This window comes from Camelus dromedarius, chromosome 6, assembly GCF_036321535.1.
Source record: "Camelus dromedarius isolate mCamDro1 chromosome 6, mCamDro1.pat, whole genome shotgun sequence".
Taxonomy (NCBI): domain Eukaryota; kingdom Metazoa; phylum Chordata; class Mammalia; order Artiodactyla; family Camelidae; genus Camelus; species Camelus dromedarius.
The window spans coordinates 527,400-552,126 of NC_087441.1; the positions used below are offsets into that span (position 1 = coordinate 527,400).

The following is a 24,727-nucleotide window of genomic DNA, read 5'->3' on the forward strand; positions in this document are numbered from 1 at the left end:
TGGCGCAGGCGCGAGAGTGGCGCTCTCGCGGGAAGCGGCGAGGCGTTGGGGTGGCTCGGCGGGAGTCTGGGAGAGCAGCCGACATGGAGAAGCGGGGCCGGGGCCCGGGTGGGAAGTCGCCCTCTAACCCGGCGCCTCAGCAGCCGCCGGTGACGCCTCGGAGAGAGAGGAGGCCTAGCATGTTCGAGAAGGAGGCAGTGAGTGCGGAGACGCGGGACGAGGGACGCCCCTGGGCTGCAGAGCTCCGGCTTTGGCAGTGTAGACCCGAGGGCTCTGCGTTAACGGATGGAGGGGCTGCTTCGGTTCTCTTTAGGTTTGTTCGGCTTGCGGATTTCCTGAAAGTAGCCGAGGAGTATTGCTGCTCTTTCCAGAAATACGTACTTTTAGAATGTTTAGTGCCGTTGTACACCCCAGAGGCAGTTTTACCAGCCAAAATGAGTGTGTGCTGTGCCAAAAAAAAAAAAAAAAAAACCCAAAAAAACAAAAAACTGATACACCAAGCAGAAAAATGAGATGCTTCGAGTTTTAAAAACAGCAGTTTCAGTATTTGAAGAACATATAACTAGCGAGAAAGTTAAATTGCAAATATTCTTTTCCTTGCTGTCTGAAATTAATGGAAAAGTGTCATTCAATTTTACTGGTAGTATAACACAAGAATTTCCACAGGGCTATAGTCTGAAAACCATTGTGGTGATCGATACTCCATCTTAATATTATAGAGACTTTAAGAGAGAAAATAATTTGCCAAGGATACAAAACTGTAATGATGGAGCTGGGACTTCTGGTCCACTTGCCTATAACGATTTCTTTTCATACCTACTTCATGGGACTCACAATTAGCAGGATGAAGGAGAGAGAACAGGCAAAACACTAATTGTTGAAGATCCTGAAACATTTCAAGTAACAAAAAGAAACTCCCCACCCCCCCAAAATTCATGACAACGTTTCAGGTTCTAATGACTGTTCTTTTGATGTCTGCGTTTTACAGAGGAAAGAGAAACTAAAGGAGGAAAAGCAAACAGGCCAATTTTACATAACTACGAAAAAACACAGCAAGGCTAGAAATCTTAAGATGTTGGACTTCAAATTCATGCTCCCAGAAACTATGTTGTATTGCCTCGTAATAAGTCTGAGTAAGAGATGGGTCACCAGCAGTGATGAAGAATATTTCTATTTGGGGGCAAAGGTGCCTTATATAAACTTACTGCCTACTGAAGTTGTGAAGTATTGAAAAATGAGGAAGCCTGAATCCAAAAGGATGGGACATGTAGGTACACTTGGTATGTCACCCAAATCTGGGGAATAGGAGACAAAGGCAATTCTTGCATATTTGGTATGTATGTGATCAGTCATAGCTGTCTTTAAAATCTGGGTTTCTATGGGGGGCGGGTTAGAAATTTGAATAGATCAATAATTGGGAAGAGACTGAGAAAGGATTTCACACTAGATGTGCCTGAGGGGAGTGAGTCACTAATTAGTCATTCCCAGCTTTCGGTAGCTGATAATTCCCAGGATCCTGAGCAGAGGAAAAATTAGGACACACAATTTAATCGTTACAAATGCCTTTTGATTTTATCTCTCCATCCATTTATTTTCCTTTAGTAGTAGCACCTCAGTTTTCCTTTGGAGAAGTAATTCATTCCCCACTGGATAGAGTTTTGTTGGGACTGTCAGTCACCTTCCTTTGCGGTGAGGATAAGATCAAAATTAGGCTAATTAGATGAACTCTTCCTAGAATATGCAAGAAAGTGGTTGAGATTAATTTAAATTGAAGGTGGCATACTGAAATACCTCATGTGTCTGATTGTTTAGCCTTCTCTTCCATCCTGTGAGCTACTCCACATCTTTCCAATTAATTTCATATATGGCTAACAACAATCAGTTTCTGTTCCTTGCAACCAAAGATTCCAAAACCTTAAAACAGATCACCAAAAATTGAAAGTCTGATTAGTCTCAATTGTGTGCATACATTTGAAAATCTTCAATACTAGCAAATAACATTTAGAAATACATTAATATAATGGCTTCTCATGGCCAAGCTCTTTTTTTCCCCCTAGGATTTTAAGTAGGCTCAACATAAGGAAATACCGTATCAATAGGTTAAATAATTAAACTCAGGTTGTTTTAGTAGATACCAAAAAGTTGATCATATATAAAACCTATTTCTAATTTTTAGAAGTGATTACTTCTAAAAAGATTCTTAAGGGATAAATATTCTTAATAAAGAGGCTACTAAATTAGAAGGCCAATATATATGAGAAAGAAATGCCAGAGATGAGAGTTTTCAGCATGTTAGAATCTGTTATTTTTAAACCACAAACACATGCTGTATCCCCAAGAGATTCGTTGCAGTTGGGAGCCACATTGATGGTACAATATGGTTGTATTCCTTGCATATATTGTGGTAGGGGAAGAAGACGGCAGTTACCCTAGGGAAGCATTCTATTAATCAAAAGGAACAAAATAAAGATTTTGTTTTTAATAGTTTTAGGGAGCTAATAATGCCTCTCTTCCCAACTAAAACATAAAGCAGTCTGACAGATGATCAAAACAGCAGGTTTATATCAAAATTAAGGATTTCTACTAACAGCCAACATGGAGTAATTCCTACCAGAAACTACAAAAAAAAAAACCCACAAAATTTAATTGTTTCCACTGGCTGGGTGTAAGGCAAGACAAGATAGTGATCTCTGGGTGAGGAAAAGCAGGAAAGGTAAGCTCCAGTATTTCCTCTAACTTACTGCCTGGTGAGAAATTCCAGCCTACACTTTATAGAGAGGTCTCCCTTAACTGAGAGTGATTTGGGAGTCAGGGTAGGTCAAGGTGACATGAGTCTATAGAGTAAAGTATTAAAGAGAAGAGTACTGTACAAACAGCTCCAAAGATCTGCAGAGGATTTTCCTCAAGTCTTCAGCTTAGTGCACTAGTGCATCTAGTGAGGAAGTGACCCATGGCTAGAGAAAGAACCACCCAAAGGGAGCAGAAAAAAATCCTTGGGACTCACACAAAATAGTCTCCTCCCCCCACCAGTAAGAGTGGAAAGCTTTGTAAATCATAGGGCATTGGTTAGCATGCTAAGAAGTATTGTCTCAGTATGGGGGGGGGGGGGCGGCGCGGCGCAAATAGCCCTAAATTTAAAGATTTCTCTAATCTGGCCTATCAAAGCTTAAAGACAAGCCTCAGGAAGATTACAGTGTTTCCAAGTTACTACATTCTAGAAGAAAGCTCAAGAATACTTACAGGAATACAAAAATAGACAGCAAACAAGAAGGTAAAATTCACAGTGTCTGGTATTTAAATAGCATACCTGCAAAGAAGCAGGAAGATACAACTCACAATGGAGAGAAGAAACAATAAAAAATACCCAGGAATGATGCAAAGATAGAACTAGTATAAAAGAACACTGAAGAAGTTATTATAAAACTGTTTTATAATATATATATATATATATGTATATATATAAAATCGCATTAAAGCAGTTATAAAATAATATAAAACAGTTAATATTACATTCTGTATGTTCAAGTGTGAGAAGAAAAGATGGGCATGGTAAATCCAAATCAAACCTCTACAGATGAAAAATACAGTGTCAGAAATGTAATAGTAATAGTAAACTGAGTGGAATTAACAGCAGATTTGACACTGTGTAACAATATTACTGAATTTAGAGACAGCAGTAGAAAACCTAAAAAAAAAAAAAGTTAGACATCAATGAGCTATGGGGAAATTTCAGGCAAAAATTTATAATCTGGAGTACCCAGGTGAGGAGAGGGGACAGACAAAATAATTGAAGAAATAATGAGAAGTTTCCAAGTTTGATGAAAACTATAAACCCACAAATCCAAGATGAGTGGAATTCAAGCACAAGATTCATGATTTGAAGGTAGACTGCAATAAGTGAAAGATATATACTACATGCCCCAAAACCACCAGTGGGAAAGATTAAAGCTAATAGGCCAACAAATTAAACATTTAATTCAAAAGAAAGCTTTAAAAATAAAGGGAACAAAAACCAGTATGATGGGTTTAAACAGAATCATGCCAACCACATTAAATGTTATAAACATGCCAGTAAAGTTTTAAGAGATTGTCAGATTGGTTATAGAAGCAAGGTGAAACTATATACTGTCTACAAAAAACACAATTTAAATATAAAGGTTCAAATAGGTTAAAATGAGAATGATGGAAAAAGATATACCATGTGAACACACATCAGAAGAAAGCTGGAGTGCATGTATTAATGTTAAAGTACATTTCTGTACAATATGAGAGAGAAAGAGGGTCCATTTCATAATAGTAAGAGATCAATTCATCAAAAAGACATAGAAATCCCAAATGTTTATGCACCAAAAATCAGCTTTGAAATACAGGAAGCAAAAATTTCATGTATTTGTTCCTGCAGAAATAGACATGAATAATTACAGTTGGCAATTTCAATACCGGTCTTGATCCCTATCTGTTCCTCTGCCTATGTCTGTCTTTCAATAATTGATAAAAACAAGTAGACAAGAAGGTAGTAAGGATATAAAAGACACAAATACTAAAATCCAACTGAAGTTAGTGGACTTTTATCTAATACTCAATGCAACCACAGCTGAATAAATGTTCTTTAGAAGTGCACGTGAAACACTAAGATAGAATATGTCCTGGGGCATAAAACAGTTCTCAATAACTTTAAAGGAATTTGGATCATACAAAGTATGTTCTCTGACCACAATGAAATAAATTAAAAATTATCAACTGTAAGATTTTTGGAAAGTCACAAATTGCCTGAAAATTAAATGACACACTTCTAAGTATCCTGTGGCTAAAAGAAGAAAACGAAGTATTTAAAAATGAATGAAAATGAAAATACAACATTTCAAAAATTGTAGTATGTAGCTAAAGCAGTACTCATGGATTTTATAGTCCTAAATACCTGTATTAGATTTCAAATCAATATTTCAACCATCAGCACATATTTTAAAAAGCAAACAACTCTAAGCCAAAAAAGGAGATAAAAATGAGTGGAAATCAATGAAATCAATGAAATAGTAAAGTGAAAAACAATACAGAAAATCAATGAAACCAAAGATATTTTGGAAAGATCAATATAGTTGATAAACCTCCAATCCAGAGGTTGGCAAATAAATTGGTGGGTCAAATCTGGCTCGCAGTCTATTTCTGTACAGCCTGTGAGCTAAAAATTGTATGTTTTAAAGGGTTATTTGAAAAGCACTAGAGGGTGATGGAGGATGGAATATGGGAAAAGGACATTATTTGGCCCACAGTGCCTAAGATATTTACTAGCTGGCCTTTTGCAGAAAAACTTTGCCAACTCTTGCTCAATCCAGACTAATCAGAAAGGAAAAAAAAAAAAAAAAGACATCATTAATACCAGATTTGAAAGGGGGGAATCACTACGGACCCAAAAGAACTTAAATGGATCAGAAGGAAATATTAAGAACAACTGTAATCATAAATTCAACAACTTGGATGAGATGCGTAAATTCGTTGAAAGATACTATTGTGAGCTGACTTGTGTTCCCTTAGAATGCTTATGTTGAAGCCCTAAGCCCCCCAGCACCTCAGAATGTGAGTGTATGTGGAGATAGGGCCTTAAGAAGTAAGTTAAAATGAAGCTGTTACGGTATGCCTTTAACCAATCTGGCCGGTGTCCTTATAAAAGGAGGTTAGGACACAGACAGACCAAGGCCAAGTATGCACGTAGGGATGACTGAAAGGGCAGGAAAAGAGCAGCCATCTGCAAAAGAGAAGCCTCAGGAAAAAGTCCTGTTGGCACCTTGATCATGGACTTCTGGCCTCCAGAATGTTGAGCAAATAAATTTCTGTCTGGTCTGTGATACTCTGTTGTGGCTGCTCTAAGAGAAAAGAAATATATAGTCACAAGCTACTGAAGTTCACTCAAGAAATAATAGATACACTGAATAGCCCCTATATCTGTTAAAGAAAATGAATCTGTAATGTAGTTTAAAACCTTCCCATAAAGAAAACTCCAGGCCCAGATGGCTTTCCTGGTGAATTTCTACCATATATTATAAAGTGTTCTGGAAAGTTGAAAAAAGACTTTTCCCCTATCCTTCTTAACAGGTCAGCATTACTTTGCTATTGAAACCAAAGTCATAACAAGAAAACAGACTAATATTCATGAACATAGATGCAAAAGTTTTTGCCAAAATTACAGCTAATTAAATCCAACAATATACAGGAAGAATAGAATATATATGCTGTGCCCAACACAGGAAACCTAAATATGTAAGGCAAATATTAACATTCCTAAAGGGAGAAATAGACAGCAGCACAATAATAGTAGAGGATTTTAATACCCTACTTGCATCAATGGGTAGATCATCTGGACATAAAATCAATAAGGAAACATTGGTCTTTAGTGACACTAGACCAGATGGACTTAGCAGATATATATAGAGAGAATGTTTCATTCAAAAGCAGCAGGGTACACTTTCTTCTCAAGTACACCTGGAACATTCTCCAGGATAGATCACACTTTAGGCCACAAAGCAAGTCTTAATAAGTTTAAGAGGATTGAAATATCAAGTATCTTTACCAAGCAAAATGATATGAAACTAGAAATACAAAAAGAAAACTGGGAAACTCCCAAGTATGTGGAGATTAAACAGCATGCTAATGAGCAGCCAACGGGTCAATGAAGAAATCAAAAGAGAAATAAAAAAACACCTTGAGACAAATTAAAATGGAAATACAACGTAACAAAATTTACGTGGTGTAGCAAAAGCAATTCTAAGGTGGAAATCCATATGATAAATGCCTACCTCAAGAAATAAGAAGAATCTCAAACAACCTAACTACATCTCAAAGAATGAGAAAAAGAAGAACAAAGTCCAACATTAGTAGAAGGAATGAAATAATGAAGATCAGAGTGGAAATAAATAGACACTAAAAAAAAAATAGAAAAGATCAGTGAAACTAAGAGCTGATTCTGTAAAAAGATAAACAAAATTGACATACCTTTTGTTCAATTGACCAAGACCTGAGAGAAGACTCGAATAAAATCAGAATTACAATTGATATAGCAAAAATACAAAAGATTGTAAGAGATCACTATACCAAGAATTTCAACAACCTAGAAGAAATGGGTAAATTCCTAGAAACATACAAACTTCCAAGACTGAATCATGAAGAAATAGAAAATCTGAATTGACCAATTACTAGGAAGCAGATTGAATCAAAATTGAAAACCTCCCCAAAAGTCCAGGACCAGATGTCTTCACTGGTGGATTCTACCAAATAGTCAAAGAAGAATGGAATCAAACTTCTTAAACTCTTCCAAAAAATAGAAGATGAGGAAATACTTCCAAGCTCATTTTCAAGGTCAGTATTACCCTGATATCAAAACCAGTCAAGGATACCACAATAAAGGAAAATTATAGGCCAATATTCCTGATGAACATACATGCAAAAATCCTCAACAAAATATTAACAAATTGAATTTAACAGTACATTTAAAAGATAATGCATCATGATCATGGAATTTGTTCCAGGGATGCAAAGTTGGTTCAACATCTGCAAATCCATCAGTGTGATACAGCACATTAACAAAATGAAGGATAAAAATCACATGGTCATCAAAATACATGCAGAAAAAGCTTCAACAAAAATTAACACCCATTTATGATTTTTAAAAAAAAATCTCTAAACAAAGTGGCTGAAGAGGTAATGTATCAACATAATAAAGGCCATATATGAGAAGCCTACAACTAACATGATACTCAATGGTGAAAGGCTCAAAGCTTTTCCCCTAAGATCAGGAACAAGACAAGATGCCCACTTGAGACACTTATTCAACATATTACTGCAAGCTCTAGACAGAAAAATTAAGTGAGAAAAAGAAATTGAAGGCATTCAAATTGGAAAGTAAGAAGTAAATTGTCACTATTTATATGACATGACATTATACGTAGAATACCCCAAAGACTCTACCAAAAACCTAGAACTAACAAATTCAGTAAAGTGGCAGGATACAAAATCAATACTAATAGTGTACCAATAGTGAACTACAAAAAAGAAATTAAGGAAACATTCCCACTTATAATTGCATTAAAAAGAATGAAATATCTAGAAATAACTTGTGCACTGAAAACTGGTATGTTAAAGGAAAAAAATTGAAGAAGATGTAAATAAATAGAAATATATTCCATGTTCATGGACTGGAAGAATTAATATTGTTAAAATTTTCATAGTATCTAAAGAATCTCCAAATTCAATACAACTCCTATCAAAATTCCTGACATTTTTTCACAGAAAAAGGACAAACAATCCTAAAATTTGAAATCCTAAAACCCACTAAAGACCCCAAACAGCCAAAGCAATTCTGAGCAAAGCTGGTGTCAACATGTTCCGTGATTTCAAACTATATTGCAAAGCTGTAGTAATCAAAACAATATGGTATTGTCATTAACACAGACACAAAAATTAATGGAACACAATATAGTGTTTAGAAATAAGTTCATGCATATATAGTCAGTTAATTTATGGCAAAGAAACTAAGACTATATATATAGTAGGGGAAAGACAGTCTATTCAATGCATGATGTTGGGAAAACTGGACAGCCACATACAAAAGAATAGAACTGGACCACTATCTTATGCCACAAACAAAATAAACTCAAAATGACTACAGACTTGACTAGAACTGAAATCATAAAGCTCCTAGAAGAAAATGTAGATGATAATTCCATTGACCTTGGCCTTGGTGATTAATTTTTGGATTTGACTGCAGAAGCAAAAATAAACGAGTTGAACTACAGTGAACTGAAAAGCTTCTGCACAGCAAAGGTAATCAACAAACTGAAAAGACAACCTACGGAGTGGGAGAAATTATTTGCAAGTCATATATCGGATAAGGGGTTAATATCCAAAATATATAAAGAACTGATACAACTCAGTAGCAGAAACAGTGACAATAAGCAATGTGATTAAAAATGGGCAGAAGATCTGAATAGGTATTTTTCAAAGAAGACATACAAATGGTCAAAAGTTACGTGAAAAGATGCTTAACATCATTAGTCATCAGGAAAATAGTAAATCAAAACTCACACCTATTAGAATGGCTGTTACCAAAAAAAAAGTGTTGATGAGGATGTAGAGACAAAAGAACATTTGTGCACTGTTGTTAGGAAATTCATGCAGTCACTATGGAAAACAGTAGGGAGGGTCCTCAAAAAATTAAAAATAGAACTACCATATGATCCAGCAATTCCACTTCTGGATATTTATCTGAAGAAAACAAAAACACTAATTCAAAAAGATAAATGCACCTCCATGTTCATTACAGCACTGTCTTCAATAGCCAAGACATGGAAACTACCTACATGTCTACTGATGGATGAATGGGTAAAGAAGCTGTGGCATATGTACATGCTGGAGTACTATTTAGTCATGAAAAGGAACGGAACCTTGCCATTTGCCACAACACAGATGGGCCTCAAGGGCATTACACTGAATAAGTGAGACAGAGAAAGACAAATACCATGTGATCTCTGTCATATATGGAAATACATATGTGGATTTGACTCCAGAAGCAAAAGTAAACAAGCAGAACTGCGGCAATATATATATATAGAGAGAGAGAGTGAGGTCAGATACAGAGAAATAGGCTGGTGGTTGCCAGAAGCGGGGGGTATGGGGGGCAGGGTAGGCCAAATGGGTGAAGAGGGCTAAAAGGTACAAACTTCTAGTAAAAATAAATTAATTAATTAACAACTAATAATAATAATAATAAATGTCCAAGTGTGGTTTATTCCAAGAACGCAATGTTGGTTTACTATTCAAAAATCGATATAACTCACCATATTAACAAACCGTTAGGGATGAAAGATAGGCTGGAAAATGGTAACATTTGTACCTGAATTAAAGCAGCTCACCCAGTCATGGGCCTACTGGCCAATGACACTTACCTAAGATTACGTCCTATCTCTGCAAACAGATAATTCTTATATTCTTATAATCTTGTAATCAGATGCCAAGAGGAGAGCTAGGGAGATTCTGCACTAAAGATGGTCTCCTTCTTCCTAGCTCACTAATCAGATTAACTCCCTCAGAGAGGGACAAATTAGAGGACAAAGAAAGGGAAGTTGTTGCTCCAGTGACAGTTTCTGTCACACAGTAGCATCAGTGGTAGAGAATGATTGTTCTCCCATGCTGCTCCCTGTGAATGCGGGTTTTAGTAGATACATTTTCAAACTACCAGCCTACGTAGTAAGGTCTGAAAAAGGAAGAGGGGTGATAGAAATATGCGAGACTGTATTATGTCTATAGGAAAATCAAGACATAGTAAACATTCAAATTAGTAAAATTTTAATAGCTGGGCACAGCAGTATTTATATTAAAACAACACCTAAAAACATAAAACATGTTTTTAAATCACTTTAAATAGGATGTCAAAAAACATCAAAAGGATAAGTGCTTCAGAATAAACAGAAATTTTTGTAACATAAATTAATTGGAAATAAAAATTCTTCTATAAATGCAGGAGCAAATCATGTTCCTGTTTTGAAAAACTGTCATAAAGTTACGAAGTTATTTATGGTTAACAATATTTGTAAAAAGTCTTACAAAGCATAAATTACTATCTTCATTCAGTCCCTAATCTCCCTGTATTCACCAAACAGCAGCCGGAATAATCTTTTAAAACTGTGATTTAGAACATACCACATTCGCGTTTAAATTCTTTCATTGTCCCCGTTGTTCTGAGAATAAATTCCAAATTCCTGCCCAAACTCTGCGTAGCCCTGCGTCCTGTGACCGCTCTGCCTCGCTCGGCACTTCAGACACACCAAGCACGCCTGTTTTCAGAGCATGCTCAGCTCTTGTTCCTAAGTCTTCATCCTTCCTGTTTTCTGGTCCTTTTAGGCTCCAGCCCAAACCTTACTTCACAGGGCACTTTGATTATTCAGTCTGAATTAGTCCCTCATGATGACTTTCTATTAAGTCATGTGATTTTATTTTATAGCAATTACCACTATTTAAATTGGCTTATTCATTTCCCTGTGTACTTTTTAGTGTCTGTGAGTCCTCCTCCCCATTAGAAGGATAACTCCAGGAATGCGGATCTTGATTAAAGCAGTTAATTCTTGGCTGTTACAGTGAAGCTCACCACTGTAACTTCAGAGCCTCGCGTGCTTACTGAGCCATAGAAGGAACTAAATAAATAGCTCCTTAAGGAGTGTCGAATGTCATGGAATAAATGTGGAACAGCAAAAGCACGGAATGAAGTCTATGCCAAATCTTTGCACTTTTGCGATCTTTTCAACTGAAGACTTGCGAGTGTGTTATCTGAATAACTGTGTTATTCAAGGACAGATAAGCATAATGAGCTGTAAGAAGATAATAATGGAAAACCTCAGAGTAGGGAACATGGGGGGTTCTGTACACACCTGATACCTCGCCACCCGGTTGCCCTCTGAGTCCACGGAGTGTCTAGGTCTTTTGCATCTTCCATGAATATATGCATTCAAATTTGGGTTTATATTTATGTTTATAGATAAACAGATGATAGCTATATTCTTTTTCTTCTTTTACCAAATTGTTAGCCAGGAGCGAATCAGAGAGTGTAGGATTTAGCAACCACATAATCATAAAAGTCTGTTATAATTGGTTTCCAAGCTTGTGTCAGCCCTGTCCCATGCCACCAGGGTTCTTAAAACTGAAATTTCACTTTTCAGTTAAAAGAGTAATATGTGCCCCTCTCGCCCCTCCTCTGCTTCTCTCTCCCCTGCCCTGTCCTTTCAGTATGCACAGATTTTAAGAGAAAGACTGCGAGAATCCTTTCACGACGTTCAGTACGTAGAGCCTCCGTTTGAAGACTCAGCTGCTGATGTGGGGAAGGAATGGAAGAGCGCCCTGGCGAAGTTAAAGTTTGCTAACTCGTATCGAATGGAGCCATTGAAAAAATTCCAGGCTCATTCAGTAGAAACCAAAGTCCAGCAGGTACTAAAGGTAGGTTGACAGATACGTGCAATAGCAATAGCTTAGCGCTGAGGGCTTGGGAGCTGCGTTGAGATTTATGGCAGTGTAGTTACCCTGATTGATATTTTGTACCATTTATCTCTGAAAACATGAAAGTACTTTGTAGTCACACTCAATGATCTTCACGTTGACGCTATGATTAAAGCTAGATTAAAGGGAATATTCTTTCGCTATTTTATTTAACTCTTAATTATCCATAAATTATCTCGCAGCTTCCGTGTTTCTCCCATATTTGGAGGAATGAGTAAAAAAACAAATTGAATACGTGTATGTGTGTGAAAAACTGGTTCAGGACTAGACTACAAAACGCCTTAAGAATGGGCTGTCCCCAACTTACGCATAGGTTTTCTTCTCCCTTAAACTCGCTGGAACCTAAAGTTCATTTAAGACCGTTGTTTGAGACTTACACACGTTTTCAGGCTCGCCCCACAAAGCTTCTTCAGTTTTACGAAGCTGATTCTGTAATGCTCCTATTAACGCCAGCATTACTTGCGCTAGTTTTGGTATTGACAGCTGCCTCGTGTGGGCAGGAAGAACTCCCCTCACCGCCCTTCCCAGTGGGGCACCAAAGTAAGACGTCTCCAACCGGAGACTGCGCGTAAGAGGCCGCTGTTGCTGCGCCTCCTTTTCACCCCGGTCACAAGTCCGCCTTCAGGCACCGGCACCTTGTTGCTTCCGATGACCTGGCTCCCTTTGCGGGACCTCCCAGCCTAACCCCACCCCAGGGATCGTCTTAAATCCTCGTCTTCAGACTACCTGCCCCCACCTCCAGTTTACAAAATGCATTCCTTTAGCAACAACAGATGTAAGCTAGCTTCTGGGGAAAAAATACATGTGTAAGGCATTTTGTATAAATGATTAACACCCCTTTAATTGTATCAAAGTTAATTCTTAGCTGAATTAGCCTTTATTAATACAGAAGACCATTTAGGAAGCTCACCCTCCAACCTCCCTCCCCCACCACAGACATAGACACATTTCTAAACTGGACTAATAATGATCAGATAATACCTGGTAAAGATGTTAATGCTCATGGCTTTAGGAAATAAAGAAATTCAACTCAATTAATACAATAAAATAATTACTAAATACCTTCTCTCATCTAAACACTAATAGCAACCATTTGTGATTTGAGTATGTATTTTGGTATGTGATTCACTCAGCCCTACCGCGTGGAGTGAGTTCAAGTTTACTGAATATAGTAGAATTTTACATTGTATTTACATATGATAATTTACAGGATTGCATTAAGCACAGTGGGGCCTGAAACAGCTACTGGATTTGCAGGTGAAAACGGGCCCCAAAAGAGGCCAGGGGTTTTCCTCCGGGTTAAGGGAACCTAGGACGCAGTTCTAGGCACAGAATGTGTGCACTGATAGGGTGTCGGTATTGGCCTAGACCAAGTGCTCAGTATTTATGAAAAAAGAACTCGTATGTAGATAAAACTTGGGATCAGTTCAGAAGAGAGAGAGAATGTTGCCATGTGTCCAAAGACTGAACCACAGCCAAATGCCTGAAGGAGCTAAGTGCTTCTAGTCCCGGTTCGGATCCAGAAGCACCAAGAAGGGAACCAGAATCAAAAGAAGGGTAATTTCTGTGGTTTCACTCACCTCAGTTAGCTAGCAGGCATCCATCTGTTATCACCACAGCCCAGAACGTCAGTTAATTTATCACTGGTCCAAGTCAACCATTCAGAGGCAGGTGCTATCTGCTCACCAGAAGGTCCAGGTCTGCTTTTGGTCTGTAAGAAAATGCAGTGCTTCCTTGCCCCCCTCTGTCTTCCCCAGCTGTGCATTAATTTACTGACAAACACGATGAGACGCTTTGATGTCCTTGTTACTCCTGGAGGCCCCAGAAAAAAGCAGTGGAGTGAGAAGCCACAGGGAGACGGTTAGAAAGAAGAAATGGCCTTTGATTTAGGAAGACAAGAACAACATTATGCAGGCTCTGGTTCCAAGGTTTGTTTTAGGAAAACCCAGATCTGAATTTTAGCAAATTTACACACTTGAAAAAGATTTTAGATTCCCTACATGAGAATTTCTGGAAGCTTTGTTTTAAAGTTCCTTTTGTGTCACCCTAATAACTGGTAGAGTAATCTAGTGAAGGAAAACTTACAGCCTAAAGGCTGGTAATATTAAGCAGCTGAACATACTTTAAAAACCAAACTAAATTTTCCTCAAAAGCATTCTTGAAATAAATTTTTAAGCATATCATTCATTTAGTATTATTTGGTTAGAAATATGTGTATTTTTCCAAAACTTATATTTAATAATTAGACACATTTTTACTTCAATTTTTATTTATAAAATATTTTTCTTAATTTTTTTAAAGGAAAGCCTTAAAGATGTCAAATACGATGATAAAGTCTTCTCTCATTTGTCGCTTGAATTAGCAGACCGAATATTGTCAGCGGTCAAAGAATTTGGGTACTATCGTTATAAGTTCATTATAAAAATCTTATTTATTCAAAAGACGGGTCAGGCAATCAACGTAAGTACCTCACTGCCGTGTCTCCCAGGTCCGCGTGTGCGGTTCCCGTAGTGACAGGGTTATGGTGATGTCCTGCAGGCGCTCCCAGTCTTGAACGGAAGGCTGCCTTTGTGAACTGTACTTCCTTTCATTGTGCATTATTTGAAAAATACTAACCTCGAAATGTCCATCTTCCATGGCTAATTTATTGAGTTATGTGGCTGTGCTGTTCCATGCTCATTCCAGTTTTGACAATTTAAAGTCATTTACTAATTAACCAGCAAGTGTACTGAGGGCACCTAAGGGTAACGGTTCCGAGGAAAACACAGAAAATGACAAGCCATCGCCCACGACTCCCGGGAGTCTCGCTCTGGCCGGGGGGGGGGGGGGGGGTTGGGCAGCAGCACAGTCTGGAGTTAGGACAATAAGATGGTGAAGGTGTGTGGTGGCCTGGGGCTCAGGGTCCCCCTGGCCTGGACTGGAATCCTGCCCGTGGCTGGGACATGGTTTTCCTTCTGTAAAATAAGGGTGATAAAACCTACTCGCTAGGTTATTGTGAAGATTTAACAAGGTTATCTGTGTTAAAACCCTTGATGTAGTCTCCAGCCCAGAGGCCTCCCTCAGCAGAAAGGTACATTACTGTTACAGACAGACGAGAGTGCAGCATCCCCAGGGCTGTGCACTTCTAGTGAGGGACAGTGAGTGTGTGGGGGCTGGACACAGCCGGCAGGACTTCGTGGAGGAGTGGGCGGCACCTGGATGCAGGCGGGGGACTTGGACACAGAGGCTGCTGGCCTCATGACAGGCAGCCAGACCCCCAGGGTGGAGAGAGTTACACTGTGGGCTACATGCACTCAGGGATGAGACGCTTGCAGACGGTGACAAGTGCCCTCCAGACAGAGTGGCTCCTTGGGTCTGTCTGCAGACAGAGAAGGCCCCTGATGTCTAAATGACCCGGGGAGCTGGCTGGGCCAGAGGGCGGGGGGCGTCCAGGCCGGGCGCAGTGCGAAATGCTGAGGCCGGGCCGACTGGAGTGCCTGGTTGCCGCCAGAGGGTCTGCGGTGCAGGTGGGCAGCCCCACCCCAGAACTCAGCAGCCTAAAACTCCAGCCATCTGTCTGGCCATCATTCTGTGAGTCGCTCGGCCTGGATCAGCTGTTGGGATTTCTGCTGGTCTCGAGGGTTCACCTGAGCCGTCCGGTGACTCGGCTGGGCCCAGAGGGCCAAGACGGCCTCGTTTGTGCGTCCGACAGTTGGTGCTGCTGCTGGCTGGGCACTGGTTCTCCTGCACAGGAGCTGACATCCTCCAGTGGACTGAACAGGCTTCCTTACACGTGGGGGGCTCCTCCCCGCGGGCTGGGATGTGAGAGCAGAGGGCCTCTCAAGGCCTTCCTTGGAGGTTGCACAGTGTTACGTTCGTCTGCTCAGACCAAATCCCAAGGCCAACTCACAGTCAAGGGGTGGAAAATAGACTCAACCTCTTGATGGGCAAAGCCACAGAGGATTTCTGACCATTTTTGATCCAGCACGGAAAAGTCAGACCATGTAGGTGAAGCAAAGGATTTAGGATTTTCTCTGTAGCCTGCTGTGTAATCAGTGCCATTTCTTCATTTCCAGACAAGGTCACAGCAAACTTTCGTTTAAAAATCTTTCAAGGGTGGGAAGAGTCATTCCTTATTATGGACTATCACAGCAGAATGGCTCTGCATGCAGGACCTCCAGGCCCAAATTACAGGGTGCCTCCTGGACCTGCCCAGACACTCTGCTAAGGGAGTGTTAGTGTTCTCTCCCTGCGTCGGGTAACTACCAGCTCCAGTGAAAGAGAAGACAGACTCAGGAAGCATCACAATTAAGTCTTTTCAGGAAAGGGAAATTTGGACAAACTACTTGTCCAATGTAACTTTCTAAGATACTGACACATCTTTTTAAAAAATCATACTTGTATAGATTTTAAAATTACTTCTTAACGTGTTCAATCTAAAGTTGGCCTTCTAAAACTTTGTCCCGCAGGTTGCCAGTAGATGGATCTGGGATGTCGCATGGGACAGCTGGGTGGCTGTGAAACACGAAGCAGAAACCTATGTAGCCCTGGCCTTGGTGTTCGCACTTTATTGTGAATAGCTTGTTACGTGGGCTAAAGGACATTTGCTTCTCAACTTTTCAAAAATACATGAAATCTGTAGATTTGTGAACCTCATAGTAGTTTTGATTAGCTATATTTTTATCTCCAATTGCAGCTTCTTAATTGTATTCTTTTTCACAACAAAGTAAATGCTGGATTTTTCCCTTCACACTTACTAGTTATCATATTTACTAACGTTGTATTACCCAAAGTATAGACGTCTAAGAGGTATGCTTACATGCTCATATATATGTATGTGAATATGTGAATGCTGGTAGTGGAATCATATGCAAACAGTATCATCCTTGTTAGAGTTAAGAAAGTTAGAATTCGCTACAGAAAATTATGACACAAATTAAGTGTCACCTTAAGTAAGTGTTAAGATAGATTTTTGGAAAACCTCCAAAAGCAGATGTATTTTGAACAGCATCTTAATATACTGCATGCATTCTTTTGAAAGGACTTACCAAGTTTGAAAGAAAGATGTTGATAGATTTAATGCTTCCCTAACGAGCACCTCCCCCTCCAATCAAAACACAAGTGTGCAGCCTGTTTGTTAGTCTATTAGCTAGGTTCTTGTTAGCTGCAAGACCCTAAAAACCTAACATAATTGTTAAAAAAGAAAAAAGGAGGAAATTTTTATTTCTCAGGCATTTGATCAAGAATCCAGGCTTCTTCTGTCTTCCCACCCTCTGCTCAGACTTCTGCACACCTTTGTTTAACTCGATAGAATTTGATCGCGTCCCCAAGACTAAATCGGTGGTAGTTCGCCCCCTGGGGCAGGGGCTGGAGCTCACTTCCTTGAAGTGTGCGGCGGGAGTGCACACAGCCATAAACCCAAGCTCCTCTCAAGGCGGCAGGGGGTGGGCTTGGGGGAGGCAACCAGCAAGTCTGTGATAATTCATACAGTTTTCCTAGTTATAATCAGAACTGGAAAACCTAGGTCAGACTCAATGGACAGTAAAAAATACCATTAGTTGAATAATCTGTCTATAAACAGGAAAGCAGGAAGATTCAGGAGAGTTTCCTTTCACTTAGGAGTTATGATGAGCAGGGTGGCCCAGGACTCAGCTTCACACCACACAGTGTCGACGTGGTAGCTGCAGCCCAAAGAGTCTGCAAAACAGGACTTACCAGTCGCTACCCTTGGCCACAGAAGAAGTCAGTAACAACAAACCTAGGACAGAGCTCCTGTTCAGCGACGTGCCTTCCTGGTCGTGACAGTGCCCTGGCTAGGGTTTGCGCTGACTGTCCCATAAATGACTGCTGCTGAGCATGCTCACGCCTCCTCCCAGGGCCACGTGTGAATCAAGTTAGCCAACAGCTGCCAGGCACCTCTGGCCGGCCGGAGCGTGGCTGGAGCACTGCAGGTCCTGGAGTCACGCCCCAGTACTCGCCCGAGGCCCAGAGCTGCCTTAGCGCTGCTCCTCCTCCTGCCCTTCTCCCAACCCACGCCCCCCACGGTTGTGAAACTCTACACTCTGAAGTGACTGAAAATCACCCCCCTTCCATCACTGCCGTGTCCCCCGCCGGGTCCTCACTTCTCTCACATCAGTTTCGGTGGTTGCTTTCTTCAGTGTTTTCATCTGTTGACTGTTCTGTTGAACGTACGTGTTGTGCGTCTACCAAGTGCCAGGCCCTGTGTGAGAGGCAGAGTGTGGACCCGTGGGCAGAATGGGCAGGGCCCTTGTCTTCCCGGAGCCCTCCTGTGTCGGGGGCTGGCTTTAAGTAACTGTACCCCTATAAATGATGGCCAGTGCTTCGAAGGATGAGCCAGGGAGAAAACCCAGTGGACCTACTTTTCTTGGCCTCAAGCCTCATCTTCGCCATGAGACTGAAGATGTAACCATGTCAGAAGCATAACTCGGTTACATGGCTCCCTGCCTCAGGACCCCTCAGTCCTTCTTGGCTGCCTTTTGAGTTAATACAAACCCTTCTGCCTACTCTTGAGGTTCCAGGCTCTCCAGAATATAATACTCTGCTATTTCCTGAGGTTTAGTGGATTCCAGGCACATTATTAATACCTCTCATGCCAGCAGCACTGCTCACTGCCCACCCCACTCCTCCTCTCCCTTCTAATCCGGGCCGCACTAGGGGCCCTCCTGTGTGCACTCGTGAGATCTTGTGCACATTCCTGTCACTTCCCTCCTCCCACCACCAAGGCTCCTTCCCGCCCCTTCTCCTCCATGCTCCCCTGAGGCCTGCACCAGGACAGCCTCTGCCCCTCTACTGTCCAACTCCCCCTCCACCTCACGCGGGCAGCCACTCCACTGGAGCCTGTATGACTGTGCACCAGCCGTCGTGCCAAATAGTCAGGACGGTAACTTTTGAACCAACTTCCTGCTCTCATTAAGGACTCATCAGGATCCATCACATCAAGTGTCACATGAATGTTTACTTCAGTCACGACAGAAACCTGCACATCCCCTAATCCGATTCCCTGCTGCTCACAGTTTTTTTACTGACCTTCCCCCATGGTTCATAGAACTCCTCTCTACTCCCAGCCTCTCCTCCAGATGCATTTTGAGTTTCTTTCCTTAACCACAAACTGACTTGTCCCAGAGAAAGAGTCCCTGCGGCCTCCTACCTCTAATCCCTGATGCCTGGGAGCCGGAGGGACGGTCGGCACCTCTGCCCATGAAAAACTCCTGGAAGCTATGCCCTCAGGATGCACTGTGCCTTGCGCCTGTGTTGTTGACCCCACGTCCCTGCTCCTCCTGATTACTGAAAACTTGACCCACTCTCACAAAAGTCATCTCCACTCGACTCCTACCATCACCCTTTGTGACTTCAGTATCATGTAGGTAATCATCCGATGAGGCTGTTTTGCTTTGCACAAATTTTAGCCACTACAGTTCAGCTGGATTACACCAGTCCCCAACAACATGGTCCAGATTTAATTACCACAGTACCTTAGCTGAGGAGTTGCATGCAGGGCAAACTTCACAGCTGCGTCTTCAGTCCCCAGGTCCCTGCGTGAATAACAGACGGGCGTCAGGACTGTCTTTCAGTCTGCAGTTACTGTCACCACACGCCTGCTACTTAGCCCTTCAGGTCAGAAGACAGCAGAGCACGTGATTGTGTTGCCTCCTTGTCTCCCAGGGACAAACCCACAACATGTTGTACAAAATAGGCCATCCAAAGAGGAAACTGGCCCGAAAAGACGAAAGTGCATCTAAGAAATAAGAAGTGATGATGCCAGAAATGAAACTGGATGTGACTAGGAAATCTGAGAATGACAACAGAAAAGCCACGACAGGACGGGAGCTAAGCCTGCAGGAGCGTCCTGCAGGCACCATGAGGGGAGAGTCTGACAAGTTGGAAACAAGGTGAGGTTGAGGCAACTTCTTTTAGTTTAAATTACTCTGGGAACAGGAAGCTGCATATGGTTGAGAAAGCCTTTCTTGGCTTTGGAGAGAAGACTGTGCTGTATCCGCTGTTCCGCATCTGCAGACTCAGCCAACCACGGGAGGCGTAGCACTGTAGTACGTACTCCTTGAAAAACCCGTGTGGAAGTGGACCCAAACAGTTCAAACCTGTGTTGTTCAAGCATCAACTGAAATAATGGGAATAATAATAAATAAAAAACTCAGTCAGTCTGAGGCCAGATCAATTCAGGCCAGTGCTGAAGTTAGTTGCTATGTTGATTACAAAGGACTGAAAAACAACCATTTTCTGCCACAGAGGCTGGTCCCGCCACTTTAGGTGCAGACATGAACTGCTGCATGCTGGGCTTGCCGGCTGTGCTGCTGTGACGTGCACACCCTGATGCCACAGGTCGCTTATGACGGCCAGTGGTGTGGCAAAGGAATGAAGATGTCCTGGGAAGCAAGACTGAGGCGACTTCACGGCAAGGAAACTCGTGGGGATGTTTTACAGCACTGAAAATGAAAACGGTAAGATGCTGGAAGCCAACCCAAACTGGAAAAGAAGCATGACAGTTTATCAGGGCTCAGAAAAGATAGGTCACAGGATGAGAAGAAGGCAAGCACAATTCAGACTTCTGTTGGTAAAGTTTTTACAAAGAGTCTCAATGTTTCTCCTGTTTTAAGTTACAGTGTATTAAATAAATATGTTTCACAATTAAAAATTCTGTGTACATTTATAATTGGCAGTAAGGGAGTTTTTAATGTTTTAACAGAAGTTTTTTAAAGTCATAGAACAGAGTAATTTTCCCCTCTGATTAGTAAGATCACTTTGTATGGTTTCACTTCTGTGGTCATTTTTATAGTCTTGTGCTAACATGCAGAGCTAGTGTTGCCAGTGAGTAGGTTCTTGTCCAGTCGCAGAAAGAATTCAGAGACCAGACATGGAGGTTAAGAAACTAAAGTGAGGATTTATTAAGGGATGGATAGTCCACTCTCAAGGGGAGAGAGGGCAGACTCAGGTGAGCAGCTGCTCTGGGTTTCTTTGGCAAGTTGGTTACAAAGGGTGTAAAAGTGAATGGGTGGAATATTCATTGAGGAGGGGGGGTTTGGGGTCGTGTTCCCTGATCTCCACCTTCCCGAGGGGAGGAGGGATTGTGTCCTTATTTAGTCTGGATCAGAAGTGTCATGGCCTCAGTGCATGATGGGGACTTCTGATCTGCAAAGCTAGTTTTATTGTAATGAGGGCGTAATGAGCAAAAAGCTACATTCAGACCCTGGAGGTTGCTGCCTTTTCCCACCTTTCTTTGTCGGCCTTCAGGCTGCTTGTTACCCAGAAATGTGTGAACTCTTATCAGTCCCGAGGTTCCTGCTTTTCTTTCTCTGCCCGGGGACCCCTGTTGTTTACATGATGTGTGGTTTCCTGCATTTGGCCCGGCCCCTCCTTTCTGCCCAATTCCTGCCCTTTGGCCCGTGTCCCCCTTTCTCTGCTCATATCCAGCTGTCTGCCTGTGCTAACACTGGGACTGTCTGTGCTCCACGTTCTCAATTCCTTGACCAACTCACCTTCCAAGGCCTTTCCTCTAGCACACCTTGGTCATCTGCTCCCTGGCTGCTCCTGGAGACCTTGTTATCATCAAGGTCAGTATGACCCCTGAATCTCAATTTCAAGCAGGTTGTTCTCATGCAGTCATTTCCTGTCCTAGCTCACCACTGTCACACCCTGAAGACAGTCACAATTCAATCTCCAACTCACTGACCGTTTCCACTCTAATAGTTCTCTTCTTGTTTTCATCTTTAGATTTCATGGCCCATTTTTACAATCACTGTACAATCACTCCTTTACAAACACACTCTGAGCTCCTTTGCCCCCTTCTTCACCTGGGAAAACCCTTTCCCCAGTGAACTCTTGTTATCTGCTTTGTCCAAGTCTGAACTCAAGCAGCAGTAGGTACACTTGACTGAGAACACAGCAAAGCCAGACTGAGTGGTTTCACTTTAAACTCATGCCCACAGACCTCTAGGGGGCAAACCACTGGGGATCCTCCCCTCCACACCTCCGCTCTCCTCCAACTTCCTACATCCCTCTCCTCTCCGCCTTCAGCTGTGGATCTCACCTACTTCATCAAGGAAAGAAAAGGCACCACAGGAAAATCCCTCGGGTTTCCACCACCAACTCTGAACCTGCTTGCATCTGCGGCCACAGTCTACTGCCATAGGTGGATGGCGCTTCCTCCTCTCAAAGGCTCATGCCAGCATCTGTGCTGCCTTCCAGCGTCCTCAGGGCTGCCCCTCCCAGCATCCATCTGTCTCCTCTCTCTCCTGCAGCAGGACTTCCCCCTCTACGGAGCCATTCTTGTCAGTCTGCACACATGCTCGGTGTTGTCCATCCTGAAAGTGACCACATCCCAAGTCGCCAGCTACTTCCTCCTCTACTGCTCTTCACAGTCGGGCTTCTCTCTGCAGCACTCACTCCAGTTCCTAGCCTTCCATTCCTCCCTTAATTGACTTCAGTTTAGCTTCTAAAACTGCCACACCATCAAATCAGCTTGAAACAATTAAAACTGCTAATTACCAACAAATTTCTAAAAAAAATGGACATTTTCCTGTCTCTCAGCTTACAACACTTGACAGTTTTCTTCCCCCTCCTCCTCTGTTTCTACCAGTATCTCTGGAATCCTTGCTCTTGGAACCTCTGCAGTCCTGCATCCACATATCCTAAGTGAGTTCATACAGCTTTTCCCCTTCACCACCACATTGCCGGGGCCTAACTCAGGGCCTGGGTTAACAAACAGTAAGGCAGTGTCTGATGTGTGAGTGAATAAATGATTACTTATGTTTCTATCACCTTGTATAGTTCTTGGTTGTTTCCCATAAAATATTTGTGAAATAATTGGACATTGTTATTCTAATCCTGCAGGAAATGGAGGGTCAGAGAGATCAGATAATTTACCCACAATCACACAGCTAGTAAGTGGCACAGCTGGTATTCAAAACAAAGTCTTAACTCCAACGCTTTGTTCTCACCATTACATCACACTACCTCCCTGTGTATTTCACCCAAACTCCACAAACCTGCCTTCATTTACCTTATTCTCAAGCCGAGCTGGAATGACTGACGAACTTGAATGTGCCTCTTATTTCCCCACTTCTCTTTCTCAAACTTGAACCCATATTTCCACTTCCAACTGTACGTTTACCTGTAGTTGTCCTACCAGTCTCTGAAAGTACTTTTCAAATTCGATGTCAACCTTAAAATCTTAAGTTTTCTAGTCACAAGTAAGGTTTATTCACCTAAACCGCCTTTAGTACAGCTATCCACCTGTATCATGTCCTCTCAGTGTTGGAGCCGCCTAGGGGCAGGGCCTGGAGCCCGCGCAGAGCCTCCTCCACTTTCTCTTTGCCTTGCGTGGTGAAAGGCAGAGTCAGCACTTAGTGACTTGGAAGGATGAGTTTTAAATTTGTTTTTGATCTAGAGACAGAATGCCCGAGGGACAGGAGTAGACCCAAGTGACTGAAAATACAAAAATATTTTAACGTTCAACTCTGCTGAGAATCTGACTGAGGGCTCGATCAGCTGAGAGAACACAGGGATAGATGCTGATTTTTCCTGGCGCTCTCAATTAGGCCATTTTCTTCCGCGAGATTTTGGCACGGAAGTGGGGAGCTGATCTGACTGACGTCGTGAGATAAAGCAAAGTCTAGAATAGGAGTAGTTTTGTGAGTTTAAAGTCGTTGGTGATGCCATCTCTGATGTGATGCCAGTGGGGGAGTCAGGAAAGGGTGGCCTGGGAGAGTCAAAGGAGGCGGTTTTTGTCACCGCCGTGGGCTAGAGATAATCGCTTTGTTTATCTTTACAAATTTGCTGAGTGTGAGCAGAAATAATGAAGGAAAAGGAAGCCAGAGTGTACTCTCAATCCAGGAACATTCTCTGTCGCCATGAAACACGCTGTCTACACTCTCAGATAAGAAAGTGTCTGCCGGGAGGTCAACTTGAACACACTTCTGGCTCCTTTGTCACCTTATCACAGGTGTCTGGCATGTGTTCTTTTAAAGTTTACTTTTTTTTTCTTTTAATTTTTGGTGAAGTCCTGGAAGTGACCAGGTGAAGCCTAGGAACTAGAATTAATAGTAAATTCAGTTCATAAAACCAGCTCTCGGTTTCTCGGTGCCTTTTATGGGGCTCCCGTTGTACCATGCCCTTCACAGCAACCCTCAAAAGTCAATGAAGGATCGGCCACGTCCGACGCGGGTCAGTAGGGTCCCCAAACGTGCCCGGCGGATCGCACGGCCTCGGTCCCCGCACGCTAGCCCTCGCGTCTTCGGTGGGGCTGCTCCGTCAGCTACATTCCAAGGCCAGACCGGGAGCTCGTGCGTGTTAGGATCTGGGCGCGCACTGCGGCAGATGTGGATACACTTCCCAAACGAGAGCAAGCTGAGGATGTCTTTGGAAAGAACACATTCCGCGGCAGGTGGTTCCGGAGCCCCGAGAGCTCGAGGCCGCGAACGGAGAACAAAGGCGGACGACGCGGCGACTGGGAACAGGGAACCCGAGGAGAGAGCCCGGGGCCCTCACCGCGCACGGCGACGCAGCCCGGGGGGAGCTCAGGGCAGGGCCGGGGGAGGGGACCCCCGGGAAGGAGGAGGGGCAGGGGGTGGGGACCTCCGGAGGGCGGGGGAGGGGACGGGAAGGAGGGACACCTGGGAGGGAGGGGCGGAGGGGAGGGACCCCCGGGAGGAGTGGAGGGAGGAGGGGGGAGGAGAGG

General features: G+C 42.4%; 1 protein-coding gene across 1 annotated transcript; it reads left to right on the plus strand.

Annotated features, from left to right (window-relative positions):
* The first annotated feature begins 24 nt into the window (after positions 1–24).
* DYNLT2 (dynein light chain Tctex-type 2) lies at positions 25–20,653 on the plus strand. Its single transcript, XM_064486442.1, has 4 exons — positions 25–197; positions 11,770–11,976; positions 14,338–14,496; positions 16,485–20,653. Exons 1-4 carry the CDS (start codon positions 84–86, stop codon positions 16,593–16,595), a joined length of 591 nt encoding a protein of 196 aa, XP_064342512.1. The 5' UTR covers positions 25–83; the 3' UTR covers positions 16,596–20,653.
* The last annotated feature ends 4,074 nt before the right edge of the window (positions 20,654–24,727 follow it).